The following is a 22,255-nucleotide window of genomic DNA, read 5'->3' as shown; positions in this document are numbered from 1 at the left end:
TCACCAGCTGCAGCAATGCCAAAGGGAGAGGAGCAGCCTTTCCTGCATGATTTCATCCATTAATTCCTCGGGCAATGAAAGACCTTCCGTGCAGAACTCAGAGCATCACTGCTTCAGGCTGCTGGCTGGGGCTCAGGCACCTCTCAGTGAGTATTCCCTGCGTGCTGAGAGGCTCTGGAGGTGTAGTGGATACGTTTTTGGCAGAACCCACAAAGCTGGGGAATGATACCAGATCCTCCACAACCCACTGGACAGCTCACGTGGACACAGGAACACAAAAAGTGAACAGACACCCACACAAACGCCCTCAGAAAGGTGCAACATGACCATGCAGCTGGCAGGACACAGGGGACAGATGGACTGGAGGGCTGGCACAGCCTGGGGTACCTGCCACAGATCCCCCACTCCTGCGGTCTGTAGGGAGCCAAACTCCTGGGAACCCTGATAGTGCCACCTATAGGGGCTGCTGCCCCCGGGGAACCCTCTGGGGACCCCAGGGCCCCTCTGGGAACCCTCTGGGGACCCCCAGAACCCTCCCGGGACCCCCAGGACCCTCCCGGGACCCCCGGCGCGGCCGCTCCTCCGGGGCCGCCCCTCGGCGCGGCGCCGATGCGCCACCTGGCGGCCGAGCCCGGCACAGCGCCGGGATTCTCCAGGTTTGGGGAACATCCCGGGCAGGGAAAACCTCGGGTTTGGGTTTGGATTTGGGTTTTCCTGCGGCCCCACAACCAAGCGGTGCCGTTCCCGTGCCGCTGGCCTGAGGCGCGGGCTGGGAACGGTGTGGCCCCCCCAGGAGAGCAGCGGAGGGGGCAGCGGGGTTCCCCCGCCGGGAGCCACCGCTCCATCCCGTCGGATGTCCCGAGCAGAGCCTCCTCCCTTCCCGGCGCGGCTCCGAGGAAGGCTTGGGAAAAGGCCCGGGCGGGCGCCGAGGGGCGATGGACCTGGCTGTCCCTCGGCATCGCCCGCCGCTGTAAACAACCGGAATAAACCGAGAGCCTCCCCTTTCCCCTTTCCCACCCTGCCAGAAGAGCAAGGACGGAGCAAACGGTGCCTGCGGCTAAGAAGCGGCTCCGTATAAAAATAAACAGCTGCTTTTTCACTGATAAAGTTTTTAGCCCCCCTCCCCTCCATCCCCTAGACACCCACACGGATCAAAGTGGCTCTGGGAACCTTGTGGCAGGGAGCAGCCTGGATGGCTGCTGCGTCCTTCCCACAGCCCCGGCCCGGGACAAGGACCGTGCCCCCGGATGAGCGGGGCTAGGAAGTCTTTGAGATGTCGGTGCCCGGAGGAAGGACCCAGGCAGAGGCTCCGAGGGCTCAGCCCTGGAGCAGACAGGGAGACCCATCACCAGCAGAGACCGGCTGGTCTGTACAGCGAGGCTCACGCCCATAACCCCATAAATCCCGTCCGGCCGCAGGTGCGGAGCCGCGGCCGCGCATCCCGCCCCGAGCGCACAGGTGCGCAGGGAGGCCCGGCCGGGATGGGGGGCGAGGCTTCGCCGGGAGCGAGGGGCGGGTGCGTGCAGAGCCCGCCGGGGCCCCACTCCTGCCCTTTGTCTATTGATCCGCGATCGGGAGCCGCAGACAGAGCGGCGGCCCCGCGGGTAATTGGGGCTCCGGGGCCGTGACCGCGGCTGCGCTCCCCTCGCCCCTGCGCTCCGCGGGGAGCGGGGCCGGCGGGGCCCTAATTGGGAGCCAAGGCCGGGGCTCTGGCCGCTCCCTTTGTCGCGGGTGCGGCGGCAGGACGGCGCCAGCCCGACAGAAGGAGCTGCCGCCCCACCGCCCATCGCTGCCCGCCCCGTCACACCGGGGCTCCCCTTCCCCGACAGCCGCACCCCGCGATCGCACGGTCGGGACTGGCAGATGCTCGTGGAAAAGTTCCAGTGGGGGATTCAATCCTGCGTGGATCAGGCCCTGGGCTGGGAAGAGCTGCTGATGTGGGTCCTGGCACCACGGCATGCCCAGCTCCATGGCATCATTCTCAGATCCTCACCGCTTCTGCAGCTATCAGTATTTAAACTAATAGAAAATACAGAGTGACTTTTTACACAGACAGATGACAGGACAAGGGAGATGGTTTTAAACTAAAGGAGGTGAGATTTAGATTAAATTTTGGTAGGAAATTCTTCCCTGTGATGGTGCTGAGGCCCTGGCACAGGTTGCCCAGAGAACCTGTGGCTGTTCCATAGCTGGGAATGTTCAAGATCAGGTTGGATGGGGCTTGGAGCAAACTGGGATAGTGGAAAGTGCCCTTACCCACAGCAGAGGCTTGGAACAAGATAGGTTTTAAAATTCCTCTCAACCATCCTTTGGTTCTCTTATTCTGCCCCACATCCATGACCCAAAATACACAGTGATAGCACACGAACACAGGGCCAGCAGCCCAGATGAGGGGCCAGAGGTCCTGCAGAACCCCCCTGGGCTGCACAGGGACAAGAGCCGTGGCAGCGTTCCCCCTCTGCAGGGCTGCGAGATGCTCTGGCATGAGCTCATGTTCCTGTTTACAAACACCCGCCCATGGAGCCCTTCCAGCAGCGCTATTGTGCTGCACGGCAGCTCAGCGGCCAAGGCAGCCGGGGTTTGTCCACCAGGCCCACGAAGCCCTCAGGGCAGCTCTGCTATTTTTAGTGTCTGGCCGAGCACCTCGCGCATTGAGCTGGAGAAATTCAGAACTCACCACTAAACCTAGTGAAGACATCGGTGTTTGAGGACCTCACTGCTCTGGTGACACTGCACCAGCGTTTAGGTGGTAAAACACCAGCTCCAGACATCACCAGGACACCCAGAATTTTATTTTCGTGACTTGGCAGCGATCACAGTGGCATGGCCAAGCCAGGTTTTGCCAGGTGCAGAGCAGCAGAGCCATGGGGGTGCTGTGCCGGGTGTGCCCCCGCGGGGCCTCCCAGCGCCTTTTCATAGCTGAGGAAAAGAAATCCCAGCACAGTGCGTGACTAATCGGTAGCTGCTCATCGAGCTGCTTGAATAGGGTTTCTCAGAGCCTGGGGACAGCCAGGGCAGGCGTGGAGCAGCTCGGCTCCTGCTGGAACAGCCTGGCTGGGGGGGCCAGGCCCTGCTCCCTGCCTTTGGGCACTGTTCCTCAGGGTCACCATCATGAACCTGCAGAATATTTTTGCCCTCCCCAGTGAAGAGCAGCTTTGTGCTCAGTGGGCAAGTTGGGATGTCCCGCTGGCAGCGGAGCTTGGCCCCTAATCCAGGATGGGCGAGGGGGCTGTCCCTGACCCACCATGATGGCAGGAACTCATCGTGAGGCTGCCCCAGCATGTTCTGCAGCACGGCCACCATCACTGAGAGTTTCCCGACCACCTCAGCCTAAATCCAGAACGGTTGGATTAGAGGAGCCCCCCCACTGGCACAGGTTGTGCCCCCTCACTAAAAATAGACCCCATTAAATTGCTGCTCGTCCTGAGTGATGCTGATTCCGAAATAATCCTGCAAGCCTAACTTTAGTCACCACACATCCCTCCTCCTGGTGGGAAGGCGAGTAGAAATGATCACAGAGGCAGCATCTCTCGCGCCGTCGAGGAACCCAGCCCAGCACCTCTCCCCAGACACTGCTCCGGGGGCGTTCAAAGCCCTTTCCCTGCCCGCACCAACGGGAGCGCGGGGGAGGCCGAGGCGGGGCCCGCCCCGTCGGGGGGAGCGCGGCGGCGCCAGCAGAGGGCGCCCTGCGCCCGGCGCTGCGCCTCAGCCCGCGGGGGCCTCATCCCGCCCGGAGAGCGGAGAGCGGAGAACGGGAATCGCTGGGGAACGGCGCTGCTCCTTCCGCCACGGCCGCGCCCCGCCACACCCCGACCGGCTCCGGGCCTCGGGGGAGACGGGGGGACTTAAAGCCCACGGCCCGCGGTGGCCCCATCCCCGACGGAACCGGTGTGCCCGGGTCACTCTGTCACCCTCAAGGACGGTACCGGTGTGCCCGGGTCACTCTGTCACTCTCCCGGAGGGTACCGGTGTGCCCGGGTCACTCTGTCACCCTCAAGGACTGTACCGGTGTGCCCGGGTCGCTCTGTCACTCTCCCGGACGGTACCGGTGTGCCCGGGTCGCTCTGTTACCCTCCCGGCCGGTACCGGTGTGCCCGGGTCATCCCTTCCCCGTCACCCTCCCGCATGACCGACGGTGCCGCTCTGCCCGGCTCACTCCATTCCCATCGCTGTCGGTGTGACCAGCGCTCTCCTGTCCCCGCCGGTACCGGAGAGTCCCCGCAGCAGCAGCGGCTCGGTACCGGCGGCGCCGGCTCTGCTTCCCCGGCACGGGCGGAGGGTCCCGGTGCCGCATCCCCTCCTCGCCCCCTCCCCGCGCACCTGCCGCAGCGGGGCGAGTGAAGGCCCGGGGGGCACCAAACCCCGGCGGGTCCTGCCCTGCCCGGGGCCGTTCCCGTTTTCTTTGCCCGTCAGCGGCCGCGGAAGGGGCGGCTCCCCCCCAACGCTGCGCACCTGCGGAGGAGCGGCGGCCCCGACGGGGCGGAGCGGCCGCGGTAATGAAACAGGCGGGAGCCGGCAGGACTTCTCCGAGTAGATTTTTTTTTTTTTTTTTTTTTTTATTGAAAGATGTGAGAATTCATCAAAACTGAACAGACAAGATACCCGAGTAACCAGCACGTTGCAAATCATGTATCTTTTTATTTTAAAACAAATATAGAGCACAGTCCTGTGATATTTAAATTTATTATACTTCTTTTTTTTTTTTTGTTCTGGAGTGAAAAATAAAAACCTGAGGTTTATTCCTGCATTCTCTATACCCCGCACTGTAGCAATATTTTAGTTAGGTTTTGGATTCGTTAGTTTATTTTTTTTTTCTTGCAAAAGTCCGTTAAAGGATTGAAATCTTAGTTTTAATGACTCCAAAAATTGTTTTATCAGTGGCACATGATTGTCCTAGAGAACAGGCGGGATAAACAATATTTTAAAACACAGAGAAACCGATATCTCCTTCAATCACAAAGAGCTAAATAGTTTTCATTTACAATATATATGTTCATGTAAAATGAAACAAAAAAAACGAAAAAAAACTTAAATGCGAGGAGTTAAACTCTAAATATTATGTACACACCAATGTACAACTCTGAATAAATTAATACCAATTTGCATATTCTGGGATCCTTATAGCTTATTTACACAAATTACCATTTATTTCATAAATATCTGCCCAGGTACCCACGAGGCTCCCCCCGCCGTGCCCGCTCTGCGCGGCGGCGGCTGCCGAGGCGGTTTGGTTTCCATCTTCCGTTTCTTATCTCTCTCTCTCTCTCTTTTTTTTTTTTTTTCTTTTTAAATTTATTTTTTCCTTCTCCCTCCCCTTGCACAGGTGAGGGTTTGGCCTCTCTAATCCCCCACCGAGGCAGGAGATGGGGCTGCCCCGTCCATCAGGTGTCTCGGCACCAGCTCATCACCTTCCCCCGAGCTGCCCAGTGCCCGGAGCGGGGAACTGGGGGGATCCTGGGGGCTCCGTGGCCTCGCTGGAGCGGGAGGAGCCGCTCCCAGTCCCGCAGCCGAAGGGATGGGCAAGCCCAGAGCTCCAGCTGCTCCCTCCTGGCTCTGGGGTGGTGGGTCCGCTTGGCCGGTGGGGTCCGTTCCTCTGCTGCAGCACCCCGCTCCCTGTCTGCTCCCAGCCCTCGCTCCACAATAAATATTTATACTGTGCTGTACAAAATACCAGTGCTTCTCCGCCCCGCCGGGAGGGCTCGCTGCCCGCCCCGCCGGTCACTTCGGGGACTCCCTGCCGGGTGACAGCTCCCGCTGGCTCTCCAGCCCGCTCACCAGTCTCTGGATGTTCTGCAGTTCATTGAGGGACTCCTTCAGGGAGCCCTTGGGGGAGGCAGCGGGGCGCTGGCTGCCCCCCTTGTGCAGGGGCACCTCGGGCAGGGGGCTGGATTCCCGGCTGCTGCCGGCCTTGGAGCCCTCGGAGCCGGGGTTGAGGCTGGCGGGCAGGCCGGTGGTCAGCAGGTTGGTGCTGGGCGGGATGGTGACCGGGAGCTGGTAGGGGCTGAAGCGCAGGCGGGGCCGGCTGCTGCCCAGGAAGGGGTTGCGGGACAGCGGCCCAGCGGCGGCCGCGCTGGTGGCCGGCATGGCCGAGGCGGCCGCTGCAGCCGCTGCCATGTAGGTGTAGGGGTAGGGGAAGAGTCCGCCGAAGGTGGGCATCGGGATTCCCTGAGGAGAGAGAGAAAGGGCGGTCAGAGCTGTGCTGCTGCTCCACTGCATGCCCGCTCCTGCCTATCCCCTCCCCACAAAAAAGCCAAGGCAAAGGTGAAACAGCCCAGTGTCACCCTAAAAGCAGAGCGTGGGGGTATCCGTGTGGAACAGGCTGAGGGAGGGGGTACAGCCGCATCCACGCCATCCCAAGCCAGGCTGGTGACACCGAGCACAAACCCCTGTCTGGGATCTGCCCCGTCCCCTCCCTGCACGCTGCATGTCCTTGCCTGTGCAGCACCATAGCCCCTTAACCACATTAAAACACATTGTTAAGCTGGACGGATAAATTAGGGGAGTTCAAAGACATCTCTATGTATTTCATCAGAGGGAATGGGAAAAGCAGCACCAGCGCAGGCGCTGTGGGAGCGCTTCAGAGCTGACAGGAAGACAGGGAGCTGCTGGATGGGGACAAACAGGTCAGGCAGGGCCACAGCTCCTGACTCTGCCCTTGACTATGGAGGAACCATAGTAGCTGCAAAAAAAAAATCAAGATTCCTCCTCAGATCAACCCTGGAGTCGCCTTCAAAACGTCCCCCGTGTTCTGCCAGTGACACAGTTGGGAACACGTCAGGGGAGCGTCACCTCCTTGTCCCTGTGGGCTGCAGAGGGCCTGGGGAAGGCTGAGGGCACCAACAGCTCCTTCCCTGCAATGGGAGCACCCTGCATGTCCCGACACTGGGGGTGACACTGGCCAGGCCTGACCTGCCTCCCCAAAGTGCTCCGCTCACTCAGGGAGCTTTTCAGGAGGACGTGAAGAAGAGATTTCAGGGCCCAACTGGACAGCAGGGATAGGGATGGGGACACAGGGCTTACCTGAGAGGCCAACATGTGCTGGGAGAGGTGGAAAGGGAAGGGGGTGGCCGTCCCCGCCGCGCCCGGGGCGGACGAGAGGGCTCCATTCTCCAGGCTGCCCCCGCCGGTCACCGAGGCCAGCAAGTGTCCCATGCCCATGGCAGAGAAGGCGCCGGGGGCCATGGCGAACTGTCCTGGGTGGATGAAGAGGGGCTGCCCAGCGCCCAGCGGGCTGAAGAACTGCTGCCCGTGGAGGCCAGAGAGCGCCAGGCTCTGCAGGTGCCCGGCGCTCAGGTGCGGGGGGCTGTCCGTGTGCACCATCAGCGGGGCGAAGGCCTCCTTGCCCAGCCCGCCGCCCTCCGTGTCCTTCTTGCCTGGGTCCGTCTCTTTCCTCCGTCCTTCCACCTTATCCTTCTCCAGGCCCCGTGTGCCGAACAGGCCCTCGCCAGGAGCCTCCCGGGGGGATGCACCATCCTTGACTTTCTCCGGGCTGTGCCTCTCCTTGCTCCGTTCCTCCGGGCACCGGGGGCTGCCGCGGGGCGTCGCGTCCTCCGCGCTGGGGCTGGCTGCTGCCACCGGCCGCTCCTCGGGCACCTTCTCCACCTCCGCGTCGCTGTCGGCCCCTGGCTTCTCCTCTGCGAGGGGATGGAGGGGCAGAGGGTCAGAGCAGAAGCACCCAGGGGAGGCGAGGAAGGGGTCACTCACAAGAGCTCTGGTGTCAGGAAGCCGCGATCGTTATTAATGGGAGAGAGTCATTTTGGGGGCAGAAATGGGCCCTTGTGCTATGGTCACTCTGGGGATAGGGGATTAACAGCAGCAAGTCCTGTGGCTGTGCCAAACAGGAAAAACATGTTTGATGGAGAACCAGAATCTATTCTGTAATAGATCGCTCTCCTTAGCTGCAAAATCCAAGCGGGAAAGAGGAGAGCGGGCAGTGGACAGCACGGGAGGAAATGGTTCTGCATATATTTAATTACATGTAGCTGATCGCCAGTGCGCCATGGATTTATTCCAAATGTGCAGGTTGAGACAGGTTAAAGAGGCAGTTTTAAGGCTGGGAGTATGGCACAGACCTCCCTAAAAAGGGCTTTAATTTAAAAAAACCCATTGAGCTCTCAGAGGAGGCAGGGGGATGCGAGGCGAGGGGCTGGCGAGGGCGAGGGGAGCTGAGCCCCTGCCTGCACGGCTCCACTAAACGAGAAAAGCCTTTTGGTGCGGGTGAGGTGAAGCTCTGCAGGCTGGGGCAAATATTCGGGGAAGCCTTTGAAAGTGGAGAGGGGTGTAATAAACCCTCCCTCCAGCTCGGGGTGGGGGGTTGCAGTTTTGATGAAGGTTTGCAGGGAATCGCGTTGGTGGAAAGTTTAAAGAGCAGATTGATAGTGCTGCAAGACAAAACCCAGCATCGAACAACTGCAGCGTGGGAGCTGCTGGTTTATTTTCATTTACCAGCTTGAAGCCTTGGAGTTACAACGTTTTTTTTTCCTCTTTCAAATATATTAATTCTTTACCTTTTCTCTTTTTTCTCTCTTTTTTAGGGGAATGTGAGATTCCCATGGAAGGCAAGGCACGCCAGGCTAACGTGGCGAGCACACAGGCTGCTTTGCCTTTTCTTCTTGTATAACGTAAATACAAGACATCAGGTGTATAGAGGATCAAATACACATTCGAAAGAAAATACGTGAAGAGAAAAACGTCTCAACTCGTGGATACCCTTCCCGTTTGCTCTGTTTTTGTCCTTTCAACCCCTGGGCTCCCCTGTGTGCATCCCCATCTTTATTTTCCCTGGTGTTTTGCCTCCCTGCCCACAGGAAATCAGCACGCAGCAGCCCCGAGGGAAAAGAACGTTCGGGGACATTTGGGGACCGCGATTCCTGCGTTACCTCTGCCGCTGCCCTTGAGGCGCAGAGGGCTGGGGAGGGCACCCACGGGCGAGTGAAGGGCATCGCGCACTGCCGAGGGCTCGCAGGAGGAGGCGTCCGACTCGCCGCCGTCGCGGTCGGGCTTGCAGGGCTCCTCGTACATCCGCAGGGACGGCAGGGACAGCTGCTTCCTGCGGGGACACGCAGCGTCGGGCACCGGCCGTCCCCCCGAGGGCTCGGAGCCGGGGGGGACGGGGCCACCGCTTACCTCTTCTCCCGCCGGCCATTGCCCGTGTCCCGAAAGCCCTTGGCGAAGGGGTTGTTATCGATTTTCAGCTGTGTGATCTGCGAGGGGGCAGAAGGAGAGAAGGGGCGGTGTGAAGCCCTGGCCGTCCCCCCCGCCCCCGTCCCCGCCGCCGTCGGGGAGCCCGAGGTGCGCGGCGCAGGCTGCGGAACCCGCGTTAACACACCGCATGCTTTATTAAAAATGATGCTGAGGTTTGGGCTTGAATTATTAATAGCGTCTTAATGATAGGAAGTTATTTTTCACGGCCCCCCGGAGGGAAGATGGCGACTGAGCTGCGCGGCGCTGGTTAAAAGCTATTCTTATCCCTCCCTGCCACGGGCTGCTGGGGCCGGCGACATCAGGGCGCTCAATAATGCATGGCCCTGAAACACGGCCCCGAGAGGGGCTCTGGAAAAGGCCCGGCTGCCCGGCCCCGCCGCGACCCCCGGCCCGAGCATCCCCCGGCCCGAGCATCCCCCGCCCGACGGGGCCCACGGCCGGCGGCCGCCCCGCGCAGCTTGCGGCGGGCGAGCAGACAAAGTGCTCTTTAATCGATTGTGACTCTTCGCCATAAACTTTACGAGGGAAACAAGCCCACCAGGACCCTCAGACAGAGCTGTCAATTAGCATCAGCAGCCAGGGGTGGAGGTGGGGGTCAGCTTTTGGGTTAAAACACACACACAACTCTTGGAAGGGGACGGCAGAGGCTCTCTGCTCCCCATCGTGCTCTCCTGGCTCTGCCTGCTCACGGGGCGACACTTGCTAAATCACGAAAGCAACTAAAATTAGCTTATCTGCCTCTATTTTTTGGCTCCTCCAGAGCCCTGGGCACCTCCTCGGTGAGGCTGCCCGGGCCTGGTGCTCCTCTCCACAACCTGGGCCTGCAGCAAAGACCCCCACGGGCCAGAAAGGCACAGCAAACTCCGTGAGGGAATTATTAATAGTAATAATAGAAATACTGGCAACAGCATTAACATTAATACTAAAAATAGCGATAATAATACAAGAAGCACGAAGGCTCATCCTACCCTGAGTTCCTGAGGTTTAACCTTTCTACTGCTGCTGGGTTTTGCCCCGAAATATCCTCACCAACACGCACACACACAAAAATACGCTGATACAGGGTAAGGGATGGGACAGGGGTGAGAACAGAGAGAGGGACAGGGATGGGGACAGGGACGGCGACAGGGACAGGAGCTGCCCAGCCGTACCTTGTCGTTCTGGTAGGCAGTGACGGCGATGAAGTCGGTCTCGGGGAACACGTAGGTGCGGAAGGTGCTGTAGGGCAGCTTGAGGATGTCGTTGGCCCGGACGATGTGGAACCGGGGCTGGTACTTGTGCATGGAGTTCAGGATGGTCTGGGATGGGCGAGAGAGCACAGCCCGCGGCTGCCGTCAGCCCCACGCCTCCAGCTCCCTCCCTAAAAAAACCCTTTTCTCCCAAAAACAACAACAACAACAAAATACACCTCTCGAATTCACCGTGAGGAAGGAATGCCAGAGAAGGAGATTTCTTTTTTTTTTTCTTTTTTTTTTGTTGATGCCATTGCAGGATCTGTCCCCAAAGAAGGAGGTCAGGGAACAGACAGAACAGCATCTTTGCGGGTGTTAAGCACGGCAATAAAGCAGCAAAAGGGATCTCTCAGTTTTATTACAACCCTGCAAACGCGAAGCGACTTTTCGACACGTTTCTCACCGCTTTTCATATTTCCGTCCTTAAAAATAAATTACTATCCCTCACCACCACAAAAAAAAAAATAATGTTAAAAGCCTCTGGGTGAGTGTCGGGGGCGGCAGGAGCCGGTGCCAGCCCCAGCCAGCGCCTGCGACCTGAAAGGAGCGTTTCACCACGAGCCATAGCAAATTTATGTCTCGGAGCAACGTTGCAGAAGGAACAGACTTTTTTTTTTTTTTTCCAGCCAGGTGTCTGAAAGCCTCGCCAACACTCAAAGCCGTTCTCTGCCTTTTCGTTTTATTTTTTGAGTTTGCTTTGCTTGTTTTTTTTTATATAAAACCCGATTTGCCCGCGATTTGGCCGAAGATTTTTGGAAGCGTCTGAACACCCCCAAGCCGCGCCCCTGGGGCTGCTCCGACCCCTTGCCCCTCGCTGCCTGCTTTCCTACCCGATAGCTTTTAAATAATTCCCCAACCTGCTGTGGTCGGACTGAAATGCGGAATTCACTGCCCAGAATTCGTAGAGGGACGGAGAAAGCTTGAGTAATTATTGTCGAATAACGTCGGCCAAATGGCTAAATAATTATCACTTCATTTCGGTTTAGAAGGTAATAAAAAAAATCCCCCCTTTTTTTTTTAACCCAAGCAATAATCACTTGCTGATGAACTGTCAGATCGCTGTTATATTGATATAATCTAGACTGGATTTATCATGAAAATGGTGCAAAAAGTCTCATTCAGGCGTGCAGATCTGCATTCCTTTAAAAAAAAATAATCATCCCTCTCTGACCAGATGGGCACTGGCTAAACCCTCATCTCCCAGATTTAACACAGTCCGGATTTTGGACAACGACAGATACCAGAAATCTTTAATTGAAGGAGGCGAACCGTTAAAAGCGCTGAATCAAACTAGTTTTTCACCAGTACAAAAAAAAAAGGTATTTTTTAGACTCCTTCTCTATCGATTTACCTTGCTGGCTATAAATAACCTCGCAATGTATTATTTAACAAAGACGCTGTTTCCTGCCTTAAGAGAAAAAAAAATAAAAGTGAGAGAGAAAAAAAAAAATAGGGAGAAAAAAAAAAAAAAGAGAGAGAGAGAGAGGAAAAAATAGAGACAGGAAAAAATAAAAAGAGAGGGAAAGTTCTCCGGGAGGTGCGGAGCTGCTCTGAGCTCCCCGCCCGAGCGGGGTCCCGGCTGCCCCGCGGCTCCGGCGGCCCCGGCTCCCCGCTAATTACCGTATCAGCAGCGCTGCACGATGAACTTTCCCTTTATCGCCCTAAATGCTCGCTCAGAGGAAGGAGAGCTGGCTGGGGCTCTGGGATTTCCCCCTCCGTGCATTCCCGCAGGATCGCTCTCCCCTCGCGTTCTGACTCTCTGCAAATGGCCAACACTCTGCACCGGTTTTCTTTCCTCTCTCCCTTTCTCTTTTTCCTTTCTTTGTTTATTTTGCTTGGTAGCTTTTTTGGCTTAATTTCTTTGTTTTGCTTTACCTCCTTTAGGTGATGCAGATACCATCAATAGGGATATAAACAGGGGTTTTTTTTCAGAGGCAGATGGTGCCAACCACTCCAGCCCTTCTCTCGGCTGCGGAAACCCAGCGCAGGTGCCGCCGGCCGCGGCCCCGCTCGGTCCGGGGGGCAGCCACGGTCCCTGCCCGGCCACCTCCCCGTCGGGGCTGCCCTCGCTGCAGCCCCCGCACGGCCTCGGCCCCGCACATCCACCTCCCTAAATTACTGTCCCCACAGAGCCTCCAAACCCGGGAAGAAGCAGCAGGACAGGCCGTAGAGGCCTGGGATGCGAGAGCCAAGGGCAGCCCGAGGTTTCTTGCAGCCCAACCTTCCTTTTTGTCCCGCAGAACGAGAGCTGCCCCTCGGTGCCGGGCAGGACCAGGGGCTGGGGGCTGCGGGAGAGCCAGACCCCCGCAAGGCCCGGCCAGGCCCCACCGCCCAGCCAGACCCGGCTGGAGGAGACTCTAAATCCCCGCGGTTCCCCCGGGGAGATCACGGGCAGCCCCCGCACCGGGCAGCCCCCGCACCGGGCACACCCCGCTCCTGCCCAGGGTCCCTGCCCGGGGGGCTCCGCTCTGCCCCACAGCCGAACTTACAAAGCCGTGCTTATCCGAGATGTTGTTGGTGAGCTTGAGCTTGTGAAAGGCAACAGGTTTGGCCATCCACTGCTCCCCCGTGGCCGGGCTGTCGGGGTGGATGTACATGCGCTTGGGCATCTCCGGGTCGGCCTTGCCGGCCACCATCCAGCGGGAGTTGTGGAATTTGTACCGGCAATCGTCGGCCGCCACTATATCCATCAGCAAAATGTATTTGGCCTTCTTGTCCAGGCCGCTCACCCGCACCTTGAACGGGGGGAACATCCTCCTGCGGAGAGACCCAGAGCAGTTCAGGGCTGCCCCCGCCCGCCGCCGACCCCCGACGGCTGCGGCCCCACCGAGTCCCCTGCACCGCCCGGTCCTGGCCTCACCGAGCCCCCCGCACCGCCCGGCCCCGGCTGCTGCTCCCAAACCACCATCTTTTAGTTTAGTTCTCTGAGGATTCCCAGCCTTCCTCACGTCCCACCTCTTCTCATCCCTCTGTGCAGCCCACACCGTGACAGAAAGCAAGGAAAAAGCTCAAAAATCCCATTTCGGGAAATAAAGGGCGAAAACATATTCTTGTTTTCTCCTATTTCTCTGCCCTTCGCTGACCCGCTCGCTCAGCACTCCCGGCTGCTTCCCCCGGGCCCGGAGCCACGGGCAGGGCCAGGGACGACCCCGGACGTGGGGAAAGTTTGGCAGGAGGGAAGGAAGCGGCGGGAAGGGGCATAAACAACGGGAGCGGGGGATTCTGAGCGCTCACTTAACGTGCACGAATTTAATTTGGGATCGCGCTCCGAAAAGTAGTAATGGGAGGGGGGAGCGGTGACGGGAAAGCTCGGAGAAGCGGGGAGAAACACCTCCGAAAAACTCCAGGGATCGAAACTCGCCGCGTTAATTCATGGGGACGGATGGGAAGCGGGATGGAGCGAGGGGCGAGGGCGCTGCGCGGCCGCGCAGGTGCGGGGCGGGCTGGGGGGGCTGCGCGGGGTCGGCTCTTACCTCCCAGACTTGGTGATCACCATCTCGGTGCCCAGCTTGTGAAACTGGTCCCAAAGCTCTTTGGCTTCCAGCGTTACTTTGGGGTCGTCCTCGACCTCCTCCTCGGGCTCCAGGCTTTTGAGCGAGCGCAGATGGGCGGCTTGGTGGTGGTGTCCCAGGGCCGAGACGTGCAGCCCGGCCTCGGCCGCCCCGGCCAGCCCTGGGTCCGGCATGGGCTTCGCCAACGCCGCCGGAGGCAGAGCCAGAGCCGGGAAAAAGGACGGCTGGGCGGCTGCGAGGAAAGCGGACATGGGGAAGTCAGCCGGCCGGGGTGCGTGGAAGGGGTGGTAAGCCATGGCAGTCCCTGGGAAGGCTGGATCTCTCATCGGTGCATCCACAAATCCAGGAGAAAAAGAGGGATTCCCTTTACAAAAATGCGCGTGTGTGTATTTGTTGGGTTTTATTTTTTTCCCCTCTCCTGCCCAGCGAACTCGCTCGAGTCTCTGGAAGAGGAAGGAAAATCAACAACACACACAGGCTCCGAAAAAAAAATAAAAAGCATAAAAAAAAAAGAGGCGAAAATCAGCCGAACTAGATTCGGGGGAAAAAAAAATAAGAAGGAAAAAAAAAAGGAAAAGCGAAGCAGTTCCCGGCTCCTGGGACTCCCGGTCTGCGGAGGGGAGACAGTAGGTCCTTATTTTTTGTTGTTGTTGTTGCAGCGAGGGAGAGCGAGCGAGGGAACGAGCCCTCCCAGGAAAGTCCTTCCCGACACTAAAATAGAAACAAAAGCCGGGTCGGGGCTGCGCGGGGCTGCGCGGGGCGCGGCGGGGCAGGGGCGGCCGCGCTGCCCTCACACCCCCGCGGGCCCGGGCTGCGCCCCGGCGGGGCCGGCCCGGCTCCGCGCTCCGCGCTCGGCGCTGGGGCTCGGGCTGCTCATGGCCAAAGGAGCCGAGTGGGAACGGTGAGATCTTGTCCTGATCTCTGTAAAACTGTGACTATCTCACATGTCCTTCCTGCTCTGATCCGCCCGCTAATGAGCCAAGCCCCCTTGATTGCTGATTTTACGCGTTTCAGACCAATTGTGGATCTGCATAGGCGGGGTTTTGACAGCTCCGGCCAAGCTCCGGGCGCGGGGGGGCGGGGGGCGCGGAGGGAGGGAGGAAGGGAAGAAGGGAAAAAAAAAAAAAAAAAGGGAGAAAAAAAAAAAAGAAGAAGAAGGTGTCGGAAGCATCGGCAGTAAGAAAACATGTCAACAGAATAAAATATTAACCAATGACAGAGAAAAGTGCTCGAAATCCCACCCCCGGCTCCTTTCCGCATACCGGGTCAGCCCCGGCTGCGCCGCCGGTGCGGGGCCAGCGCGGAGCCACCTCGGCGGAGCGGGGAGCGGAGCCACGGGGGCGGGGGGCGGCGGCAGAGGCCCCCGCCGGTCTCCGCGGGGGCGGCGGGCCGGGGAAGGGGGGGAGAGGCCGGGGGAGCCCGGCGGCGGCCGCCTTACGACAGATCCTGGAGAGCGGATCGCGGTGGGGCGCGCCCCGCCCGCCGCTCCGCGCACAACCGCGCACAACCGCGCAGCGCCGACGGGGCGGCCGCCGGAAGCGCGGCCCGGCGGAGAGCTGCGGGCGGCGGCGAGGCCCCGAGCGGCGACCTCCACCGCGGGTGAGTCGCTCCCAGCCGTCGCCCCCCACCCTGCCGGCAGCCGCCCCGACCGGGAGCGGGGGGGGTCCCGCCCGCAGCTCCGCGCCCACGGCGGGTCCCGCCCGCAGCTCCGCGCCCACGGCGGAGGCGCAGACCCCCAGACCCCGCCGTCGAGGCGCGTCGGGTACGCGGCCGGGGGCCAGCGCGGCGGTGCCCGGCCAGAGGGGCTGTTTACCCGGGCGGGGGGAGGCAGATAAGGAGGAGGGGGGACACTCCGGGGCTGTTTGCTGAGGGATTAGGGCCGGTCCCGCCGCTCCGGGGCCCGGGGGGGCGGCGGGCGCGGTGGGTGTCCCCTCGGAGAGGCCGGTTTGGAGATCTGCGCTGATTAACTGAGGGCCGCGGTGGCTGAAGAGGGCCCTGGCGCCAGGCGGCTGAGCCCTCACAATAAAGACCCGTCTCTTGTCACTTCATATTTACCCCCAAATCTTCAAAAAGCGCCCTGCCATCCTTCCAAGGCTCCTGCCCCCGCCGCCTGCGCTGCGACCAGGCGGGACGGGGGGGTAGTGGCCGACCCATTCCTCTGCCCCCCGGCCTGTCCCCCCCCTCCCCGGGCCCTCCCGCTCCGCGGATGCGCAGCGAGGCGCGGCCGCAGCAGCTCGGAGCGCTCGTGGTCCTGTGTCGTTGCTCCAGCGCAGGGTGGGATGCGGGAACCCCCGGGTGCCCCCTTCCCATCCCGACCTCGCCTCTCTATTCCTCCGCCCCGGTTTATCCTGCTGGTAGCCCCCGGAGGAGCCCCATCCCCATCCCCGGGCTCTTCTCGGGGCCGATCTCCACCTGCCCCGCGTCCCGCGGCAGGTTCACCTCTGCCCGCACCGCTCCCGGCTCCGCACCGCGCCCGACGGGGCGGGCACCGCGCGTCACCCGCCGGGGCTGCGGGGCCGGGGGGGTCCCGCTGACCATTGAACGGGCAACGGGGACTGAAATTTAAACCCAATTTGGACTTTGCTTCCTCGCCGCTGTGGAAAACTGCTGACGGCAGCTTTGGCAAAAGTGGGGCTTGCTTGTATTTTTTTTTTTTCCAATTTCCCCCCCGAGAAAGAAAAAGTGGAGCCTTTCATTGCCTCGGGGCGAATTTCCCCACGCCGGGACGGTTCTCCCGGGGACACCTCGCCCTCTGCTCCGCGGGAAGAAGCGGGGCCCGGCCCTTCGGGGCCTGTGTCCCCGGCGTGTCCCCGCGAGGAAAGGTCGCCTGTCCTCCGTGCCACTGGCCGGCATCCCGCCCGCGCCCCCCGCACCGCTGTAAGGCCGCAAACGGCCTCGCCTGCAGAATAAAACCGATCCAGAGCAGCCTCGTCTCCCCGACCTTCCGTAGCGCCGGCCGCCGGCGGGGCTGCGGGGATGGGGGGCTAACGGGGACCAGCGGGGACCGGGGTTCCCACGGCGCTGCCACCCCTCGGGGCCCCGGTCACGGCGGGCGCGGACACGACCCAGGAGCCTGCACCCATGGATGGGCCGTGCCCGCTCATCGCCCGTCGGTGACCGAGCACCGGGAGGGAAAGAGGAGGCAACGGCCCCGGTTGGCGTTCCGAGGGCAGCTGTGCCCCGGGGTCGCGGACGAGGAACGTTCCCTCGCAGTCCCCTTCGAGGGAAGGTTTTCCAACCTGCCCCAGGGCGCTGCAGCGCTCGGGGCCGCCGTGCCTGGCTCCTGAGAGCCGTCCCGGTCGCCTGCGGGCCCGATCCCCAGTCCCCGGGCTGGGCTTGTCTCGTGGATTCGTCCCGGGGATCCGCCCTGGGGATCCGTCCCCGTTCAGCCCGGGGACACCGTCCCGTCGGGCCGCCCCCGCCCCCCACCCGCCCCGCATCGCGGCCCCGCTCGTTCTTCCCCTTTCATCTCTGCCCATCTCCACTCATCATCCCTTTTCTATTTTTAGCCGGTAGACTTAGGCCTTGGCGCCAGGCCGTTTAAGACCTGTCAAAGTCCTTCATATTTCCCTCACGTCACATGGACCTTTCGCTCTCTTCCCCGCGCCATGCGAGGGCCGTAATTTGGATCTGTGAGCTGGTGAGCAAATGCAATTTGCTCTTCTCCATCGCTGTGTTGTCTCCGTGACCCCAGCCAGCAGGACGGCTGGTGTCCTGTCCGGGGCACTTACACAAATTGCGGGTGATTGATGAAAAATAACAATTCTCACAAGCAGCCGGGCCTCCGCCTTCCCCTCCTCCCGGCTCCACCGGGCTGCGGCGGCCCCGCGCCCCGGGGAGCGCTCCCCCCCGACGGGGTGCACCAGGCAAAAGGGGTTTTCTTGTGCCCAGGATGAGCCGTCGGGCCCCCCATTCCTGGCAGTGATGCCACGGCAAGAGGAGACCCCCGGACTCTTGGGGAGGGCGGCTCGGCTGCTCGCACCTTCCCAAATTGGGGGAATCGAGCCGGGGTGGAAACAGGCCGTGGCGTGGGGGGAAGGACACGGTGCCGCGGGGCTGGGCTCCACTGTCCTTCCCCGGAGCAGCCGGACAGACAGACAGACAGACCTGGGGATGTCAGAGACTCTCCCCGAGCGAAGCCGCAGGTGCGGGGTGGGGGAGCTCCCTCCGTCCCCAAGGAACCGGGTCCTCGTGGGACTCAGTGGCTCCTCCAGCCCCGGGGTGCGTCCCCCGGTCCGACCTGGCCCTGCAGCCTCAGCCGGGCCGTGGGGCAGGCGGGGAGGAGGAGAGGGGCGGCCCCGCAGCCCCCGCAGCTTCGTCGGCCTCTCTTCTCCGCTCCACCTAAAGAGGAAAAGAGCCCCACGTGTGACGGAACTGTCCTCGTTTGATCTCACCCACCCGCGCCCAGGACACCCCTCCTCCGCTTTCCTTCTCGGGGGCTCCGCATCTCCCCTCGCACACTTCGGCGGGGAGGGAATCCCCTCATCCCCGGGAGATCCCGGAAAAACGATTCTGCTCCCCCGCCGTGTTCCGGTGCCCGCTGGAGGGGACGGGGAGGGGCTGAAGGGCACCGGGGCCCGGCTGATGCCCTTTTATCGACAGCTGCCGAGAGAGATGCTCGATCTGACACCAGCCTCGGCACCGCCACCTTCCTTTTCCTCCCGCTGCGCGGCTGCGGAGCTGCGCGCCCCTTCGGTGCGCAGGGAACCCCGCGGAGCCGCGGCAGCCCCCGGGCCGCTCCCCCCACCCCCCCGAGATCCCCCTGCCCTCAGACTGTTTAGATTTCTTTCCAGCTTTAAAGAAAATATTTCCAGTAATCCAGATTTCTGGAAAATAACAACATGCGGGGAGACGCAGACACAAACGCCGCTGAAGTTTATCCAGAGTTTGAACAATTTATAAACACATTTCCCAGCCTGTTTGGCAGGGCGGGCGGCGAGTGACCCCGGCCCGGCCGGGAGGAGACACACGCATCCTCCATCCTCCCGTTATTCCGCGCAGCTTTGAGCTATGAACCTGCACTTCACTGAATTTTAAATTATTCTATTATATATATATATATAATTTTTTTTTTAGTTACGGAGCGCTCTCCCTTTGCGGGGGTGGAATGACCCCCTCCAGCCCCGCGCCCCCGGGGCTCTCCACGTCGGGGCGCGGCGCCGAGCCCGCACCGAGCCCGCTGCCTTAAAAGGAGACGGGAGCCCCGGTCCGGGCAGTGCCAGAGCCAGGGGACCCGCCTGGAACCCGGGCTGGCACCGAGGATGGGGATGGGAACGGGGATGGGGATGGAGGGGCGCGGTGGGGGATCATGCAAATCCCTCTGTTTAAAAAACTTCCATTTGAGAAAGTGTGTCACATCCCGGCGCGGGCGCGTAATCCCGGGCTAATGGCATTATCGCCGCCTCATCGCCGTCATGGGATGGGGCCGGGGGCGAGCATCCCCTCCCCGCCCGCAGCCACGCGTGATCGCGGCTCGGTTCTGAGGGGAAACGGAGCCGCAGATCCGCCCCGCTCGGTGTCGGGAGCCCGGGCTCGGTGCCGCTGCCCCTCCCGGGTGCCCTGGTTCCCCCTCGGAGGCTCTATCGGTGCCTATCGATAATCGGGGTCCCGCTGTCCGCCCGCGCTCCCCGAGCGAAGCCGGGTCTCGGGAGGAGCGGGCCGGGGCTCCTCTCTTAAATCAAATAGCTCCAGCAAACGGCGTTATTTGATAAAATGATGCTGCTGGGGTCCCCTCTCTGCTTCCTCCCTGGATTAACAGCGAGGATTTGGGGTCGTTCTGCTGCACAGTGTCCGGAGCAGACGGGACGAGGCTGCCCGACTCCCGCAGCCTGAGACGTCCTGACGGAACGGGGAAAAGCGACGGAATCGGCGATTCTGGGAGCAGAGAAAAAAATCACTGGGGGCTCCACACCCGCAGCAACCTTCCCAGTCGCTACGCCCACAAAATCCCCTCCTGGGAGGGGATGCTGCCTGTACCTGGGCAACAAAATCCTCGAGGACATGGGATGTCCCGGTTTTTCTCCCTTCTTAGTTTTATTTTCAAACTGTGCCTGATGGGTGCCGTCCCCTCCTGTAGCCTCTGGAAGGAGGAAGGTGCAGGGCAGCCCCCAGCCCCACGAGGGTCACTCAGCCCCCCTGGTCCCCAGTCCCCCTTGCATCCCCAGAATCCCTTTTCTCCCTGTTTGGGGCCAGGAGTTTGGCAGAAGTTACAGATCAAAGGGAGAATGAGTGAGCCGGCCCTGTGTGGGCAGAGCCGCCAGGGTCTCACATCTTGGCCTGTTTGCTTCAGACGGGATCTGGGAACTTGTCTGGAATCACATCTAAAGCAGGATCTGACGCCGCTGGTCCCACATCACGTGAGTTGTGGTTTTGGTCTAGGTTTGACTTTTAGAATTGCAGAAAATCACCGTCTCGTGTTTATAGGAGAGAGAATTCCACTGGCGAGAGAATAAGACCGGCCAGAATGAATCATGAGCTGGTCCCGGGCAGGAGTAACACTTCTGATTGCATCTGTCCCTTTCCTGGGTGTTTCACCATGGACAAATTTGATGTACACCAGCACTGCATGGAAGGGCCAACTCTCATAACCTTGATTTACATTTCCTCCAAAACCCAGTGCTCCTCCAAGCCACTCTTTCCCAGAGGCAGAGAGGTGGAAACACGGCCCTGCAGGCAGAACAGGCTCTTCCCATCTTTCAGTTCTTGAAACCAGTCTGAAAACTCAAACTGCTGTGGGGCAAGGCCTCATCCCAGCCCTGGATCCAGCCCCATTCCTGGACACCTTTACATTGCACTTCATTTTCTCATTGCCCAGATTTTTTTTCTCACTTCTCTGCAGGTGCTGGACTCTTGCACTGAGCATCCTGGGGAATTTGGGGATTTTGGCATGGGCAGACATGCTGAGACCCTCAAGCTCTTCTTTTCCAGCCTCCCAGCTCCTCGCCCACACGAGCTGTGCTGTGCTGGCAGATCGCTCTTCAGGGAGTGTTTTCCATGGATACCTCAACGGAGGCAGCACCAAATAACAAGTAAATAACAGCCCCGACGCCGGGCTGCCGGCACAAAGCAAGCAATTGCCCTTCCCGCAGGTCACTAATCTCTTGACACATGGTCTTTGAGACCTGGGCCACGGCGAGGGAGGCTGAAAGGGAAGAAAAGATAGTGGGGACAATGGCGGGGCCGCCGGCTGGCTAATAACCCTTCTCCCAGCTTTGTCTGGGGACACTCAAAGTGACGCTGGGGTCAATTCATCGCCACAGAAAAAAAACCCACGCTGCTGCCTCCGCCGCGGTGCTCGGGAGGGTCCCGACTCACGGGGCTAAGTGCAAAGCTGGAGCTGCTGCAGGTATTAATAGCCCCCATTTTGCAGCCTGCAGTGATTCCCCCCACTGTGTTTTCCCCTCCACGCTGAAAACAAACCCTTCACTTGATCCGTTTGTCCTCTCCAGTTGCCATCTGTCTTCCATCCTTCAAATCTCACCTTAAAAACAGTGCCTCTTGAGCAAATCCTCCCCGCCAGCCCCGCGTGCCGGCTCCCCCGGCGCGGGCCTGACACTACAAGCGCTCATTGAAGTGAAGGGGATTTGAGAGCGCGCAGGACACGCCGGGATTAAGGGCACAGATTGTGCTCCCCCGGCTGCAGCTCTGCCTGCCTGGGGCTCTGCTCCCTCCCCTTTGCATCAGCAAGGTGGCCCGTGCATGGGCATCCCCAGCCCTTCAGGTGCTGGTGGGATGCAGGGATGCAGCCGGGCTCCATGAGTGCCTCCAGGTGCTTTGCTCTTCAGGTGGAAGCAGGAGAGGTCACACCCTGTGCCCTGGTGAGGAGGCACAGTGCGTTTCACACACAGATGTGCAGGTGCTGTCTCACCTCACGGCATCCCATCCCATCCCATCCCATCCCATCCCATCCCATCCCATCCCATCCCATCCCATCCCATCCCAATGTGCGGGGCGGCCCCGGCCAAGCCGTGAATCACCCGCACATCAAAGCGCCGGCAGAGCAGCGCTCACCGCCCCGGCAGCCGCTCCGAGAGGACAGTGCCTGTGCAGATGTTCAGCAGCAGCTTTTCTCAATTACAGAGAGCAGCAGAATTTACCAGAAAACGCAGGGAAAAGAAGGGAAAGAGTCCTGGCCAGTGGAGGGCCGAGCAAAGAGCCCACACATCCCTTGGAGCTTCAGGCCAGCACAGCACCGCGTTCCTTCCTCCATTTTAGCTCCAGTATTACATTGAATTATCTCCCATTCCCCTCCAGCCCTTGCTGTGGTGGGAATCACCTGCTCCCATCAAAATCTTGGTTTTTCTTTAG

General features: G+C 60.4%; 1 protein-coding gene across 1 annotated transcript; it reads right to left on the bottom strand.

Annotated features, from left to right (window-relative positions):
• Positions 1–4,690: 4,690 nt before the first annotated feature.
• On the bottom strand, positions 4,691–14,738 carry TBX2 (T-box transcription factor 2). Its single transcript, XM_014881225.2, has 7 exons — positions 13,910–14,738; positions 12,926–13,193; positions 10,356–10,502; positions 9,127–9,203; positions 8,880–9,049; positions 7,021–7,634; positions 4,691–6,165 (listed from the first exon to the last, which is right to left on the bottom strand). Exons 1-7 carry the CDS (start codon positions 14,272–14,274, stop codon positions 5,719–5,721), a joined length of 2,088 nt encoding a protein of 695 aa, XP_014736711.1. The 5' UTR covers positions 14,275–14,738; the 3' UTR covers positions 4,691–5,718.
• Positions 14,739–22,255: the final 7,517 nt, after the last annotated feature.

The sequence above is a fragment of the Sturnus vulgaris genome, chromosome 21, assembly GCF_052056855.1.
Source record: "Sturnus vulgaris isolate bStuVul1 chromosome 21, bStuVul1.hap1, whole genome shotgun sequence".
Taxonomy (NCBI): domain Eukaryota; kingdom Metazoa; phylum Chordata; class Aves; order Passeriformes; family Sturnidae; genus Sturnus; species Sturnus vulgaris.
Note: the sequence above shows the minus strand (reverse complement) of the source record. Positions and strands in the feature narration are given on the sequence as shown.